At 38.1% G+C, this 15,799-nt stretch overlaps 1 protein-coding gene across 3 annotated transcripts in view; it reads left to right on the top strand.

The window, feature by feature from the left end:
• erbb4b (erb-b2 receptor tyrosine kinase 4b) overlaps positions 1-15,799 on the top strand; it is a 289,951-nt gene that overhangs the window by 126,919 nt on the left and 147,233 nt on the right. For all 3 annotated transcript variants that reach the window (XM_005451921.4, XM_019353299.2, XM_019353298.2), the window contains exon 2: positions 4,411-4,562. In XM_005451921.4, coding sequence (XP_005451978.1) covers positions 4,411-4,562 — 152 coding nt within the window. The remainder of the gene's footprint in view (positions 1-4,410; positions 4,563-15,799) is intronic.

Below are 15,799 nucleotides of genomic sequence, written 5' to 3'. Positions count from 1 at the left end.
CGTGGTGTCAAACAAGAACTTTCTCATCCACCTGCAATTTCTTTTATACAGCAAAACTGAAATGATGGTACTGAAGGCAGAGCTAAAACCAATAAACAGGTCTGTGTTCCTAGGGAGTCCAGGTGCTGTGGCAGTCCGTGTCTATGGATGATGGCTCTGCAGGCAAAATGTGAGGGCTCCGAGAGTCGTTCAGTGGTTCTTAATGTGTCCTTTATTATTATTGCACACTATAACGTGTGCATTACAGGAGTAAGCCAAAGCGGAAGATCAGACAAACTCAAAAGCATTTCTACAGGTCAGTGCAGGTCTAGAAGTCTTTTCACTATACCTACTGTCAGTCGTGGACTCAGTCAGGAAGAAGAAGCTAGAGGATTTGGGGTAATGAGGTGTGTTTCAGTGTCAGCCAATCACTCCGCTGTGAATTCGGTGGGTTTTTTTTCGTCTGGAGACAACTTTAAATCCCACTGAAATACTGAGAGCAGAGTGCTAAGAGAGAAAAATAGGGTAGAGTGAAGTACACTGTTCTGCACAGTTTCACCATAGTAATTACTGGATTACACAATACATTTCATTTACATTTAAATACATACATTTCAAATAAAGTTAAATCTGCAATTTGTCATCAGCAATTTTTAATAACGTTTTATGACACTAACTCAGTAGGTGTGGTATCTATACTATGCTGCGCTGTGTTACATAATTGTATATTAACTCTTTTAATAGCAACAGTAATCATAAGTAATGGCAACAACCAAATCAGACTCTGGGATTGCTGGCTTTTTCTTTTTTGTTTATGGAGTTGTAGCTTGACAGCAGATTTAAAGAACAGCAGGAGGCAGAGAACATACAGATAAACTGCAATTACAAAAAGTAACATAAAGTATACATTCTCTGTTGTTGTTTTGGTTTTGAAATCTCAAAGTGTTTGAGCTTGTTCACTGAAAGCAAATACAGCTAAAATAGGTGAAAAAGAAGGTGAGCCTAAATAGTACCAGTAATATTATTTGTTTTAATATTTAAAATGCATGCAATGCTGTCTGCTTTTGTAGGGGAGTGACAGTGCATAACAGCGACAGCAAGTTATCCTCTGTGGAAAACTCTCACAAGGTGTTGGAAATATGCACCGCTGATGACACGATTGCTAATTTATGGTAGACCATATGGAGACAGCGACAGCATTGTTGGTAGATGACCAGAGCTCAGAGGGCAATGAGAGGTTAGTGTTACTGGACCGTGCCGCTATCACGAACACTCATCTAGTTATTGTTTCTGATGCTTATTAAACTGCTCAGCAGATGGACGATAATCTAGGCCATGATTACCATCCGAGGCAGTGGCTTGTAACTCACACTTAGCCACTGAGGCTCATCTGGGAGACATTAGGGGACAAAGGACAACTCTGACCTCAAATATGGTACTTTATTCAATGTGCCTGACAGAAAATGTAGTATTTTCCACTGTGCAAAGCTTATTTCTACAAGGTACTCCTATTTATTCAGTTCACGCTGATGAAGTTCAGCTATTGACAGTGTTTACTCAAGGAAGTGACATTTGCAACTTTATTTAATTCGGTCAGTTACTTGCTATTGGGATGACCTTTTGCTGGCTTCACTGGCAGGAGCCTATAAACCTCGGAGGCTCACCAGCTTTATAGGCATTCAATAGTCGCACAAGGCACTATTGATGAAGTTGTTGTGTGCACAACCAAATGAAATGAGAAGGGATCAGAAATCACGACACTAAAGTTCCCGTGTAATCCTGACGAGGATATTTATGAAATTAAAATTGATGAAAATACAGCTAAGGGGCATTTCAGCCTGCTTGCAAAGACTTAAACATTGTTTTGTTTTGTGTAAAGAATTTACTCTTTGCTGAAGGTTTTGATCATGTCAAACGGTGATAGATGCATTGTCGTCTTTTTTGGCGGCTGTCTGTCAGAGATACATGGGAGCTCTCTGTCTGTTTATCTGTTTACTTGATAAATATGCGGTTTCGCATTATCTGGCTAAATGCAAGCTTTGCTGCAAAAGCCTTTATATGCTGTTCAAGACCATAGAAATTGAGCCGTATGCATTTTTTCCCCATTGGCACACAGTCTCATTAATTACATGTGTTGGGAAATGTTGCGTTATTATGATTTATCGCCACGATGTATCACTTCTGAGGTGAAATTCCCCACAAACATATCACATCAATTTACTCTCACAGGCAATTATCCTTCATACATGGAAGAAAGACACTTAAACTCATTGGCATTCTCAGCATTCAGAGTGCAAGAGAGTGAAATACATCAAACAGATGACATAGATTTCCTTTTGTGGAATAGCCATAAGCATTAAACAGTATGAAGATTCATTTGTTCTTGTATTGTATTCCTGTATTCCTGGCAGTATGTTAAACAATTGACAATTCAGCATCTTATAGCTTGTGCTCATGGGTGGGCAGGTTGTCCAATTGTTTTATGCAACCTTTAGTGTGACGTACGGACTCAGATGTAACATATTGAGCATGGAGACAAATGGATTCGATCATGCGATGAGAGGGGGAAAATACATCCTGAGGTCTATTGTTTACAGCCTGCCCACGTTCACGCACACACATGCAGACATAAGAGTCTACACCAGTTGGAGCACCGAGCTCTGCAGTAAACCTTTAACAGTTCACACATCCTCTACAGTATAAATGCACAGATGGTTTAGTTGTGGTTCACTTGGCAGCCAGCACCATCTCAAGCTCATGCAGAGCCTTCGTGGTGGTTTGTTAGAAGTCACATTTAAAAATAAAAAAAAAATGTAAACATTCTATACATTGCATTAGACAGGTTTCAAAAGTCAGCAGACTTACTGAAGGTCTGCAAATGGGTACGAAAAAGTAAATTTCACCAGACATCACATCATCACATGCCACAATGCCCCTTTCCTCTGATCTCGGCGCTCTGCCTCAAGGGTGCAATAACAGTTTATTACACCTATCTTCACTTTATGACCCACCCCATCACCTGCCCCCACCACTTCCACCCCGCTCCCCTCAAGCCCACGCTAACTGTTATTGAAAACACCCAGGTCTGCTATATATCATTCCTGAGCAGCATGGTATGCTATGCGCAACATAGCTAATCAGCCCCAGATAGAATGGGTATTGTCCAGGTCATAGAAGAATAGCTCCACTTATCTAATATCTGCTTAGATGTGGAAGTATTTAAACACAGTTTCATTTGTCTTTTGAGCCTTTGTTGCCCTGAGGTTGAATCTTCTTCTCCTCACATATATCTATTGTGTAATCAATGGAGTGAATAGGAACTATTTTTCTGCACTGTGCCTGTGTGAAGATAACGGTGTAAATGAGTTCCGGCATATGTTTTGCTAGCAGAGTGGACAGAGTGCAAGTTGGACTGAGAGTGATCTAAGGTATGTAATGGAGAGTGCAGTATAGCACATAGTAGGGTGGGATTGAAATGCAAAGCATCAGTAAAGATCTTTTGAGGTGGATGTGCTCACCGAGAGAGGTTACAGCTCAAGGGAGACAGTGTGACAAGACTCTTGGAAGGACCCACCACCCCTCGGTCACAGTGATGGCTTCACCGCTATCAAGCGTGAACAGGGTGCAGGTGGGAGAAACCACACTGCCATGACAGTGTGTGGAAATGAAGCTAATTCTTCAAAAGGAGCAAATGTCAGTGTACATCTGTAACTTGGGTTTATATCAGCAGGTTTGCGAAATGTGCCTAAGTGAAAACACTAAGGCAGTACCTTATAGTGAATGTGACTTATATTTTAAGTCTAGTAAAGGAATATAGGTGGGCAGGAACTGCAAACGATGTTTAATTTCATAGGGATTCAAGATTTAGCCACAAACCTCGGGATTTATCTGTTTGTGTCCATGTATTCATACATGTGTGTTTTAATGTTAGACTAGGGAACACCAGCTGATTGGGCAGATGGCTTGTGTCATCTTGGGGTTGCAAGGTATGTGATGGGTGGAAATGGTCCTGTTTAATTACCTTTAAAGTGAGCAGTGCAGCTAGGTACTAAAGAGCTCTCATCTGCCCTGTAGGCACCAAGGGATGATCTAGGGAGGCCTTGTGGTGTAGTGGTTCAGTGGCTGCATCGTGTTACATGACCAGCTTAGTCACATGACAACACTCGCAGGTGTGGTGCTGAAAAACAAGCTGTTTATATGTCTTTTCCTAAATTGTTGTCCTTATTTTAATTTCTACATTAAAACCTTTTTATATGGACAAAACATTTTATACTTTGTTAGACATAAAAGACAATGCATCCAAAATACAAGTTTTAACAATAGTATTTTGGCGTTTCCTCAATCAAAAAAATTTAGAAAATTATGTTTTCTAGATTAATGTAGCTGGATTACAACTGACTTATCTCTCTTCTCCTGTTTCTCTTTTCCTAGTATGTGCTGGAACAGAGAACAAGCTGAGCACGCTGTCGGACCTGGAGCAGCAGTATCGCACTCTGAGGAAATACTATGAGAGCTGTGAAGTTGTAATGGGCAACCTCGAGATCACAAGCATTGACCGCAGTCGTGACCTCACCTTCCTCAGAGTAAGGGAAAAAAAACAACATGATACCGTCAACTAATAAAATGTGCCAAAAAAATGCAGTCTAAGTGCAAAGTTATAGATTTTAGCTTGGAACCACCAAGCTTCTTAAAATAGTACACAAAAATCACTCCCCCCTGAACATTTGAGAAAATATATTTATATTTGAATAAAATGATATGTTCCCATATATTCTGTTTAAAGGATTCCTTTTTGACTAGTAATGCCTATCATCTGTCTTTTTACCTGCACAACAGAAATACAAATAGTAACTTGTGAAAAAAATGAGTGAGTCTAAACTTCTTAATGTGAACTTTGTCTTTTTTTCCTTCTCATATGACCTTGTTACCCAGAGAATGCTTTGTGCTAAGATCTTTTCCTACCAATCAGCACTCGGATTAGTGTCTATCTCACCAATGATAACTAGAGAGGAAAGTTGTTCTAATCAGCGGGTAATCAAACTTCCTCTCTACTCAGCGTGTCTAACTGATTGTATGCTCGCACCATTGTGATCTGAAGCACAGAATAATCAAAATCCAAATAACTTGATCCTTCAAATCTCCTTTTTGATTGAACGTGAATCACAGACTACAGTGAAAAAGTTCCACGGTGCTGGTCATCATTTCATTTTATTTTATTTCACTTTTGAGCCTTCAGCTTTAATCTCAAAGATATTTATTATTTTTATTACTTAATTCTTTATATATTTATACCCAAGACTTGAACAGGTGAGTCAGCTGAATTGGACCATCTAAGAAAAGTATAGTTTTGCAACAATCTAACAGTATTGTTATCAAAAAGAAACACTAGGATACAAAATGTGGTTAAAGACTGTGCTCTAACACTGTGGAAGTACACTTTTGGAATTGCTTACATGAATGCATTTTTTCACTTTGGTTGAGTGGACACATACAAACTAAGTGTCAGGTGATGGAAGGTCCCAGCTCCACTGAGGGCCAAACTCTAATAGTGCAGTAATGAAAGGTTAGAAGGTGGTAACTGCAGGAGAATTTACAGGAGAAAAAAAAAAGAGAAAACACATGCATTCTGTTTTTTGGTGAAATCAGCTGCTCTTAGTGACCTCTATCAGCCCTTCACTTCTCATGAACACCAACTCAAGACTATGCTGGCTGCGCTCTGCACTGCTAACGCGTCCAACTCCAATTGATTCCGGTCTATCTGGGGGTCTTGGGAGCTCCCCTGGTGTTACACTAAAGTGCTGACTGCATTAATGGTCCAATATTGCTGTGTGAATGAACTGGGCTAAGGAGGCTTTGCCAGTGAGGTAGTCCTCCAACAAGGCATTCTGTATTTTTTTACATTTTGCTCCTTACTGTGATGATTTAGAAGTTAATACTGTGATATGACATTTTTATGTAAAAAAGTCCTCTGTTTTTTGTATTTAATTTGAATGGACACAAAAACACCAAGATTGATCAAAGCACCAAAACAAAGTCATTAAGTGTTTTACATCGTGAAGCACAATTCTGATAACGCCCCCTGTGATGCAAAACAAAACGAAGATGATATTAAGAAAGAGGGAGCAATAGATGCTAAAGTGCTACCATTAGACTCCTGCAGAGGTAATGGGCCCCACTGACTTAGATGAAAAACGGTAGTAGGGGGGAAAGATGTGGCTCAAAAACCAAGTGTGATTGTTGTTTAACTACACGGGACCACCGTGCACTATAAAACAACATCGGTTCTCTAGTTTAGCCGTGCTTTTTACAATGTCGTGTGTATAGGATTACATTGAAGAGTTATTTGTAGATCGAGGTTAAAAGAGCACTAGTACAGTCCCCTTTTTACACGCCTGTATTACACCACCAATCATTTACAAAGCAGTTCCCTGTGGCACCAACTTGCCAGGTTCCTCCACCTTTCCATGGCTTGCAATTAATGTGGGTTAATTGAAGATGCTAATTAGCAATGTGGGGTGCCAAACACCGAGGGAGCAAAAGGGCAAGGTGCAGTATTTATTTTTAGAGAATATTATTATTATTATGATAAAATGCATTATTAACATGCTTCCCCAGGGAGGAAAAAAAATCACCTTGAGGTAAAGAAGTAGAGAAGTAAAGACAAAACTATTGTGCAGCAGCTTACCATACCACCTGTCTCTGGGAGGTGATTGAAACTGATGCCTGTGCATTGGCTCCTTCTTTTTGAAGATAGCCAAGAGATTGATGGCTGCCTCCCCAAAGCCCCTCAAACAGCTTTAGCAGTAAATAGACTCTATCTTCCAAACTGCCTCAACAACTGATGAATCAACGCTTGCACTGTGATTAATAACTGCTTTTCAGCACTGAGGCTTTCTCCCTTCTATCACATATGGACATTTGCACCAACAACCTAGACCGTGAGCTTTAACCACATGCAATTTTTACATTGTCAGTGTTTAAATTCCCCTCCCTCTCACACACACATACAACACACACACACAGATCTATCTATCCATCTGTTTAATTCAATTTCATGTATATAGCGCCAAATTACAACAATAGTCAGATTTTGTACAAGACTTGAATACAAGACTTTGCATTATAAGGTAAAGACCCTACAATACAACTGGAAAAAACTGCGGCAATCTTTGAGTAAGCACTCGGTGATACTGGGAAGGAAAAACTCCCTTTTAGCAGGGAAAAACCTCAGGTAGAACCAGACTCAGGGAGGGGCAGCCTGTTATGACAAAGTGTGGAGGAGAGCCAGAGATTAATAATAACTCATGATTAAATGGACAGTGGTGTTTAAACACATAGTGACTGACAGTTACATAGTGAAGAAGAAATACTCAGTGCATCATGGGAAGCCCCCAGCATGCTAGTGCAGAGTCTGTGGGAGATTTTGGTTTATAGTGTTAAACAATATTCTCTACCACCAGCATCTTTTGGAGTGTTTTATCCCTCCAGTAAAGTTTCAGCACATCCACACTGTTGTGGCAGCACGTGGATGGCCAAACAAGTCACTGAAACACTTTCCCGGTTTAAATCCAATAATTTGTCACCCTTAAAACAAATAACATCTTGTTCCCAGCTGAACATATACTGTGATTGTTTTTTGGGTGGATGCAGAAGAAAGCACACACTTTGCATCCTTCGTTTCTCTCCTGTCACTTTCTTGTGTGCACTCATAAACAGAACTGATTATGAAATATTAATTTTTCCTTCTCCTCCTCTCTTCCCAGTCTCAACCACACAGTTAGATTGGATTGTTTGTCTTGCCATTGCAATCATTAGTAAACATGTAATTTTCTCCCCAATATTAATGCGGTGATCAGCTGCCTTATCAGACTGACAACACTTCACTGACTTCCCACCTCTTTGCCTGTAGTTGTAAATAAATTATGGAATTATAATTTACAAACTGAACATTTTATATTTCCAACAGGTCTTTGGTTTTCAATAATAACATGTGGTGTTAGGATGACAACCAAGAATCTAGAAGAAGATAGAAACATGGAGAGAAAAGTGTTGTTGTATTTGCATTTTCAAATAAAGATTTTTCCCCTTAAACTCCATATTTCCATTTCATTTTTATATATAAAGAAATACCCCACCCCACCCCAAAATATATATATATATGTATACATATATATATATATATATATATACATACATACATACATATATTGGATATATTAAACGCTGGTATGGCCAAAATACATTTTTGTGCAACAGAAAGTTTAAATAAAGCCATGCCATTTTTTCTGTCTTCATAGTATGAACAGTTTCTCAGTTACAGGGACTGTTTTTTTCCACTTTTTAATAGAGGTTAGTATTTCCAGCATTTTTAGGTCCTCTTCATAATTACAGAAGATAGCCACATAATGTTTTGACATCTAAAAAACCCATCAATGCTCTGTTACAAATAGAAACCAAATAACTACAAATGTTAAATGTGCTAATTTGATTCTTGAATTGTCCGTTTTATCAAGTTAGAGATGGGGAGTTACTTTATGGTCCTATGTCTGTTAACTGATTCATCTGATTAAAGACACCTTGTTAAAGCATTAGAGTTATTTAAACCTATTAAAACAGTGGACTCTAATTGCTAGTGGATAACTCATCTTGACCAAGGTGATTAGCAAGAGACAATTTGTTTCTTGGGGATTAAAAATCAATGTAATTTGCGCATAACTGATCTTGGAGCAGTCAAAGGTGATCCACAAGCAGCTTAACTAGCAAACTGGTTTCTCTTCATCAAAGAGGATAAGCTTTCTACAATGTGCTTCACACACAATACTTTAACCATTGTCAGTGGGATGTGGGCATATTCATATATCTGTCAGAAATGACAGATGCAACAGATCTGATGGTGGATAGTCAAGCTAGCTTTTACAGACAACAACAAACTGCTGCTACAAGATGGCAGTATTTTACATGCGCATGCAAACAGGCAATACAGAATATTACGTGACCAAATATTGTTCTGAGCAATTAGAATATAGATTACTTTCACTTTGGTAACATTTTGATTGATTTGTATTTTAGATTTCACTGGTCAAGCACAGCTTGGCTCTTGATTGTATATATTTATCTTGTTTCTAATTAATTCCTGCTGTCTATTATTTACATTTTATTCTGACACAGTTGGTGTGGAGCACCCACAGTTTCGCTGTACATATACAATAACAATAAAGTGCTATTCTATTCTATTCTATTCTATTCTATTCTATTCTTATGCTGGGTGGCCATGCCCATTGAGTTGGCAAACTCAGAAATCTCTTACAGATCATGCTACTTAAGCTGCTTTAACCTGCCTGTGGTTGCTGTGCACCTGCAAGCAGCTTTGCATCTCTATCCTATGACTCTTAATTTCACACAGTTTCTGTTTTTTATTTTGTTTTTGTTTTGTTTTTTTCTCATTTTTGTTTTGTCATTGATGCTTTTTCTGTTCTGTTCTGCGTTTCCTGTATTTTGGCTTTCACTTCTTCATGTTAAAGAGCAGGAAAGTCTAAAAACAATACAGCAAATTACTATAAATGGAAATCATAACCTTTCGACAGTTGAGGTTTTAACCTTTTAATAGTTTATATGAACAAAGTTACAAAAAAGAACTGCTTAAAAAAGAGAAATGTCAACAAAACATTGATTTTTATGTAAAACATTATAAGAATCAATAAAGGAAAGTAAACAAAATACTGACACATTACTTTACTTTTTCTACTTTATGAGTACATGGATTGTATTTTTATCTATCTATTTTCTTAACCACTTATCCAATTCAGGATTGTGGTGGGGCTTGAGCCCATCTCAACTGGAGGTGGGATTGAATAAATGGGCTCCACCATGACAATATACTATCAACATATTGCAGTGCCCTGATTTTGTAGAATCAATAATCCAGGTCTCAGTTCCTATCTGATCAGATGTAAACACATCCATCCGTCCGTTTCACTAAGTATGAAAAAGATTATGTGGCCAGATTACTCTCCGGTCTTAACTGTCTAAATGTTTTATCATCGGATGAGTCATTTAAACTAATTAGGAAATAATGGTGTGATGGTTTATCATGAAGTGCTTATTAAATACAGGTGTGCTCATTTCTTCGCTGTTACCCGAGGAATAGCATTTGTGGTTGAAAAATTACTTATTACGTCTTTCGTCTCATGCATTATTTATTCTACTTCTCTGTTTCTCTTCATGGAGCTACATGATAGACCGTAGCTAGTTTAACAGTTATTAAAAGTGTATATTTCAGAGCGGCCAATTTCATCTGAAATAGTAGGCAAACACAGGTGTTACTAATCACATTAATTAAGCCTTTGTACCTAAACAGAACAGAGCATTCATTAATGTCATTAGTAACACCTGTGTTTACTACTGTGCAATAGGTCTGCTGGCATTACAAGAGAGAGAACAACTCGTGCTATTTATTATACCCTGTGACTATAAAAATTAACCCGTGCGCCTTGAATTTCAGTGCACATCTCTGATGCACTGATCTCAAACCAGTCTTCACAACCAGAGCTCACTGAAGTCTGCTGCATACAATTCATGACTGATTACTGTTAATGCTTCCATCAATTATATTTTTACCTGGTGGCTCATTCTTGTTCAACTTACTGCAATTTAAAGCAGCATGTATAAAGTTTTGATTTTTAATTGCTAATCCCCTTGCATTTGTAAGCAGAATCCCTTTCCTGCACACAATCCCTGTCTTCTGACATCTTTCTTCATACTTCTTTTTGACTGGCATATTTGTCCCTCAGGCTCCGTCCCTGCCCTCCCCAGCTTCCTAATTTTTGATGCACTGTTAGATGAGTGCAGATTACGATGGCCCCCTGCTCCTCACCAAACTCCTTCAATATTAATGAAGACTGATGAAGTGCTAGGGAGCCCCTGTCTTTCAGCCCCGACCTAGATTGGATTGACAATTGCAATTAGCGTCTCCTCAAGTTCATTTCCATCACTTTAATTTGACACGAAGAAGGACAGTGTGGGGTTGGAATTGAGACCACTGAGGGAAAGAAGTCCCGAGGAGAAAGGTTGCCAAGGAAAAATAAGGTACAGGAGTTTGACCAGGAACTAGTTTGAAAGCTACACAGGGAGAAAGGAAACATGAGTCCCTAGAATTTTTTTCACAGGTGTCTCAAATGATTTTTTGTAGCTTACTTCTACATTTTTTCCCTTGCTTTTTGTCATGTAGAGCAGCAGCCAGAGGGAACTCTGTACTAGTCATATCCACCTTCAGACCTCGAAGCTAGGTCTAGGTTGTGATCTCCGCTATGGAGTTCCTGCTATCACCAATAAAGTTCAGTATGCTTTTTACTCTTTAGCAAATAACACTATTTCACTTTCCACATTTCCTCTCTCACCTGCAGCAGTCACCAAATGGATCGCTTGTCAGTGCGTATGGGAGAAAGATGAATGTGTGCGATAAGGGGACAGCGGGACTTGAAAATGAATGACTCTCCATCCTTGTGCAAGCAAAAGAAGCAGGAGTTGATAGGCAGAAGTTGATGATGTGTCATGTTTATGTGTCTTTCCATGCACGTTGTTGTTGTGTGTATGTCCATATGCATTAAACGGCATGTGTCGCTTCGACTGATATGAATTGGGAAATCAGAAAAGTTTATCTTTAACATACTGACATTCATTTTAAACCCTCATTCCCACAAATTGACTAGAGCAAATGATAGTGTGTGTGTCTGCAAGTTTGTGTTTATGCATGCTTGTGCTCCTGCACAGGGTTAAAATAAGCCTCACTGTTCGACTGACACATACATTTTCTCGTTCATCTACCCACTCTTGGTTAGCCGATATCGTTTTCTTCCCATGTCTTTTAGAAATGATCCAAACTGATATAACTGCGAAGTAACAGAAATGTAGAGGTTGAAATGTCAGATGTTTGAAAAAACAAAGGAAGAAAATAAAACCTCTCTCTACGAGTTGTGTTTGCCATTCCTTAAATTAGCCACTACACACTCTTCCATTAGTATTGACCTGTAGATTCCTGGAGGGCAATAAGAACTGTGCTGACCTATTTTGTAATGCGAGTTGGTTTAAAAAAAAAGGAAACCTGCACTGAATCATCAGGATACTGTTGCCCTCAGTGTGGGAAACTTTTAAGCTTGTTAAACATTTTGCCTCTGCAGACTTTCATTGCATACAATAAAGACACAAACCTTATCCATGTTCTTGTGTTCAACACAAGTACTATTTTCCTATAGCAGTATTTTTATTACACTACAACTGATATGGAAGTAGTGATTATTTTCCCTTTTGCTTAATCTAAGTGTTTTCAAATGAGTATTAGCAGTGAAAATCTTTTTCAGCATTAGGCCTTAGTGGCCAGATGTTGCATAGCGTTTAAATGAATGTAAAACTAAATTAAATGTAAAAATTTAATTTGTGAGCGTGTATGGGTAGTTTCGCATCCCCATCCTTTATTGTTACAAGCTATATGTAAAATGGGACTTTTATTGGGACACGGAGTAGGACAAAATGTTTCTATTGATAGATGGAAACATGCTAACACCAACAGTCTGGGAATCAATATGACAGCAGCCTTCAAGAGAGTGAAATCACTAATTTAATGTAATGTAAGCATTCGCTCCTGAAACATTGTGTGTCTTAATTTGTTTACATCTTGCCAAATTGATAGCACTGAAAAAGTCCCTGGTTAGCTATTGGCAGCTAGCGTTGATAATGTACCCATGAATATATAAACAATTATCACTTGATTACCTTATAAACCTGATGATACTCCAGCAAGTTCTGAAATGTCACTGGAGATAATGATATCCTCAGGAAATTCATGGCACGCAGAGTCATACTAATCATACTAATACTTATTTCCTGTTTGTCTGTTGTGATTTGTCTTGACTGGAATTAGAAAAAGGATCATCTGTGACTCAAAACGACCTCACACAGTATCCTCATATTTCTTCTTTCTTCTGCCCTTTGTGCTTTTACATGCAACTCTACACCGGGCTTCTTTTTTAAACAAATCTGTTTGTTAACTTCCATGTTTGCATTTTTTTTTTTTTATCGTGCCAGATACCTGTATCTATTGCAAACCAAATCACCTCATTTCCAGATGCTTAAATTGTGGAATGATGTGTTAAATTACATAGTAGCACTCTGAATATTTCATTTCCCCATCTCCCTCAATAAAATACAAATTAGACTTTCCTTCATCCTTACTCTATTGTGATTGAATGGTAATCTTCAGAGTGTATAGGGTTAAATATATCTAATTGTAATGTCTCCTTTGCCATGCATCAACAGACTAAAGCAGTAGCTTCCAATCATTTAGAAGCTACTGCTTGAACTGCAAGCTGTCTTGGATTAGATGGTGTGGAAGATGCATGAGACTTTCTCACTGCACACACATGCGCACACACACACACACTGTCACACCAGAGGTGATAGTTCTTATCGTAACATAGCAGTGCCACACTGAATAGAGAGGCAGTCGAGAGGAGAAGCAAACTGGGCTGTGACAATAGCCCACCCTGCTTCTCTGATGCCTTTCAAACTTCATATCTGCCTCCCTCTGCAGCTTGCCTAAAAAAAGAAGTGAATGATATGGACCAGCTTCTCAGGAGGATCGAAATCAATTTCTACCCACTGCGACTTAGATTGGGGAGTCCATTTGAATGGCTAGTGTTAAGATGGGCGAAGTAAAATTGTTCCTCTGGAACCGGTCTCCGTCCTTGTTTAAATAAGAAAAAAAACTTAATTGATAACAGTATTTATTGAAAACAGCCAGCAGCACATATAATCTTGCCTGGTTTTATTTACACCCCCAACCTCAAACACACTTACATTATACCTGCCATCATAAGTTTATGCATGCTAATAAGGGACCGTGTGGTTTTGCCTTGTTGTAGTAAGACAATACCTTCTCTCTGCCTGTTCGTCACGCTCTTATTTTTTAGCATATTATTTTGGTTGCTCAAACTTTTTAAAACACCATCTCCTGCTGGTTACACTGGACACATTAACAGCATGAGTTACTATTGAAGTGGGCCTACTTATTCTTAATCACCACATTTCCTGAGATTGCTGCCATCTAATATACACTAAGACCTTTTTGTGTATTTTGTGTTGCTTTCAAAGAAAGACAATATATCTCAGATAAATTAAAAAGCAGTATCAGCAAATACATTAAATATGATATGCAACAACCATTATTGTTGATTATTTTACATGGAGTACATGTAAACATCACATTGTACTACATAAATGGGCAGGTTGGAGTAAGATGAAGCCTTGGTTTAGTAAAGGCTGTTGGTACACCCAGGAGGTTTATAATACTTCCCTGCATTTAAAAGTGTGTCCCATTAACTCTGTCGCTATGTTGATGTGAAACGCTACCTTACTCTATCATCAGGTGTTATTCAAAAAGACTAAATTTTCTGTTCTTCTAGCTTTAATTCTCAAACCATACATGCATTTTTTTCATACACAAGTTTGGTAAAAACAAAACTAAAACAAACAAAAACACAAAAAGAAACCCCAAAATGTATTGAAATCAGTATTATACTTTTAAGTTTTTTAATGTTTCAAGTGAAGTTACTTTAACTCATTGTTAAGTTTACATTAGAGAGTTTTACTAACTCTCATTTTACTCCATTAGATGCCATTTGTAATCTTTTTTTAAATCATTTATCTGTTTATTTGTTTAGTAAGCACTTAATAAAAGATAGTAGCCATAATTGGATAAATAAATACACATTACTGATAACCAACAATAATACGCCCTTGACTTATTTATAAGACCACATAATGTGATCTTTGGGTTTAACTGATTTTGTTTTTTGTTTTATTTTTTGTTTGTTTATTAATTAATTTATCTATTTGTTTATCTTTATTGTTAGTAGTAAGTACAAAAGTAAACAGTAAGAAATTGCAGCATATATAAGAAATTAAAACCTATTTAAAGAAGATATATGAAATATTAAGTCTCACATGCAATGAGATGAGAGCCGTTTGTTTTTGTGCACCAAATTAATTGACGAACCATGGCCAATTGCAGTTACATTCTCTCTCTGTGTCTCCCTCTCTGTCTTTGATTGAAACATTAGTTAAGAACAGACACTGGGCTTTTGTAGGAACATATACCTACAGACCAACCACAGTAAATTCCACTCTTTTCCTTCCATATCGTTACTTTTCTGTACCATTATTCATGCAAAATGCCAGCCTTCTGTACTGAGCACAGGTGTTACCGTAGATGTAAATCTGAGGAATTGCAGAATCTTCCGGTGTGCACATGATAAATGTGGAATATTTAATCAGATTATAGCTGCGATGTTGAGTACACAAGTTAGGTTAGTTAATTTTCGCTCCAACACCCCACTCTAGCTTCCTGCATTTAAATTTAAACTGAGACTAATAAGTACTCAGCATCTTAACCACCAAGGCCGTATTCCTGCCGAGTCCAGTCGACAAGAGCTACACACATTAATCACGTTACCTGAATATCTTATTTACCCACTACACTCCTGTATTAATTTCTCCTCTTTTCACTTGTGTTCTATATGTGCAAGTGTTCTTCCTTTTCCATTTACATCACTGCTCCCTTCTGCCCCCTCCCCAGCACTCCTTGCACTAACTACTAAGTGTTTGAATAAAAACTCATTAGAATTACATAGCCATTTAGCTAAGTGACACGGGGTGTAATTGTACCATCCATCAATTGCAATGTAATAACACACTCGGAGGAGCTAAATGTTTATTAGCCGTCAGACAATTTCACCAGTGGGTTTTGGGAACAAGTAGCCAGAGGCGA

This window comes from Oreochromis niloticus, linkage group LG16 (assembly GCF_001858045.2).
Source record: "Oreochromis niloticus isolate F11D_XX linkage group LG16, O_niloticus_UMD_NMBU, whole genome shotgun sequence".
In the NCBI taxonomy this organism is placed as follows: domain Eukaryota; kingdom Metazoa; phylum Chordata; class Actinopteri; order Cichliformes; family Cichlidae; genus Oreochromis; species Oreochromis niloticus.
The sequence above is the reverse complement of the archived record's forward strand: the minus strand, read 5'-3'. Positions and strand labels throughout refer to the sequence as shown.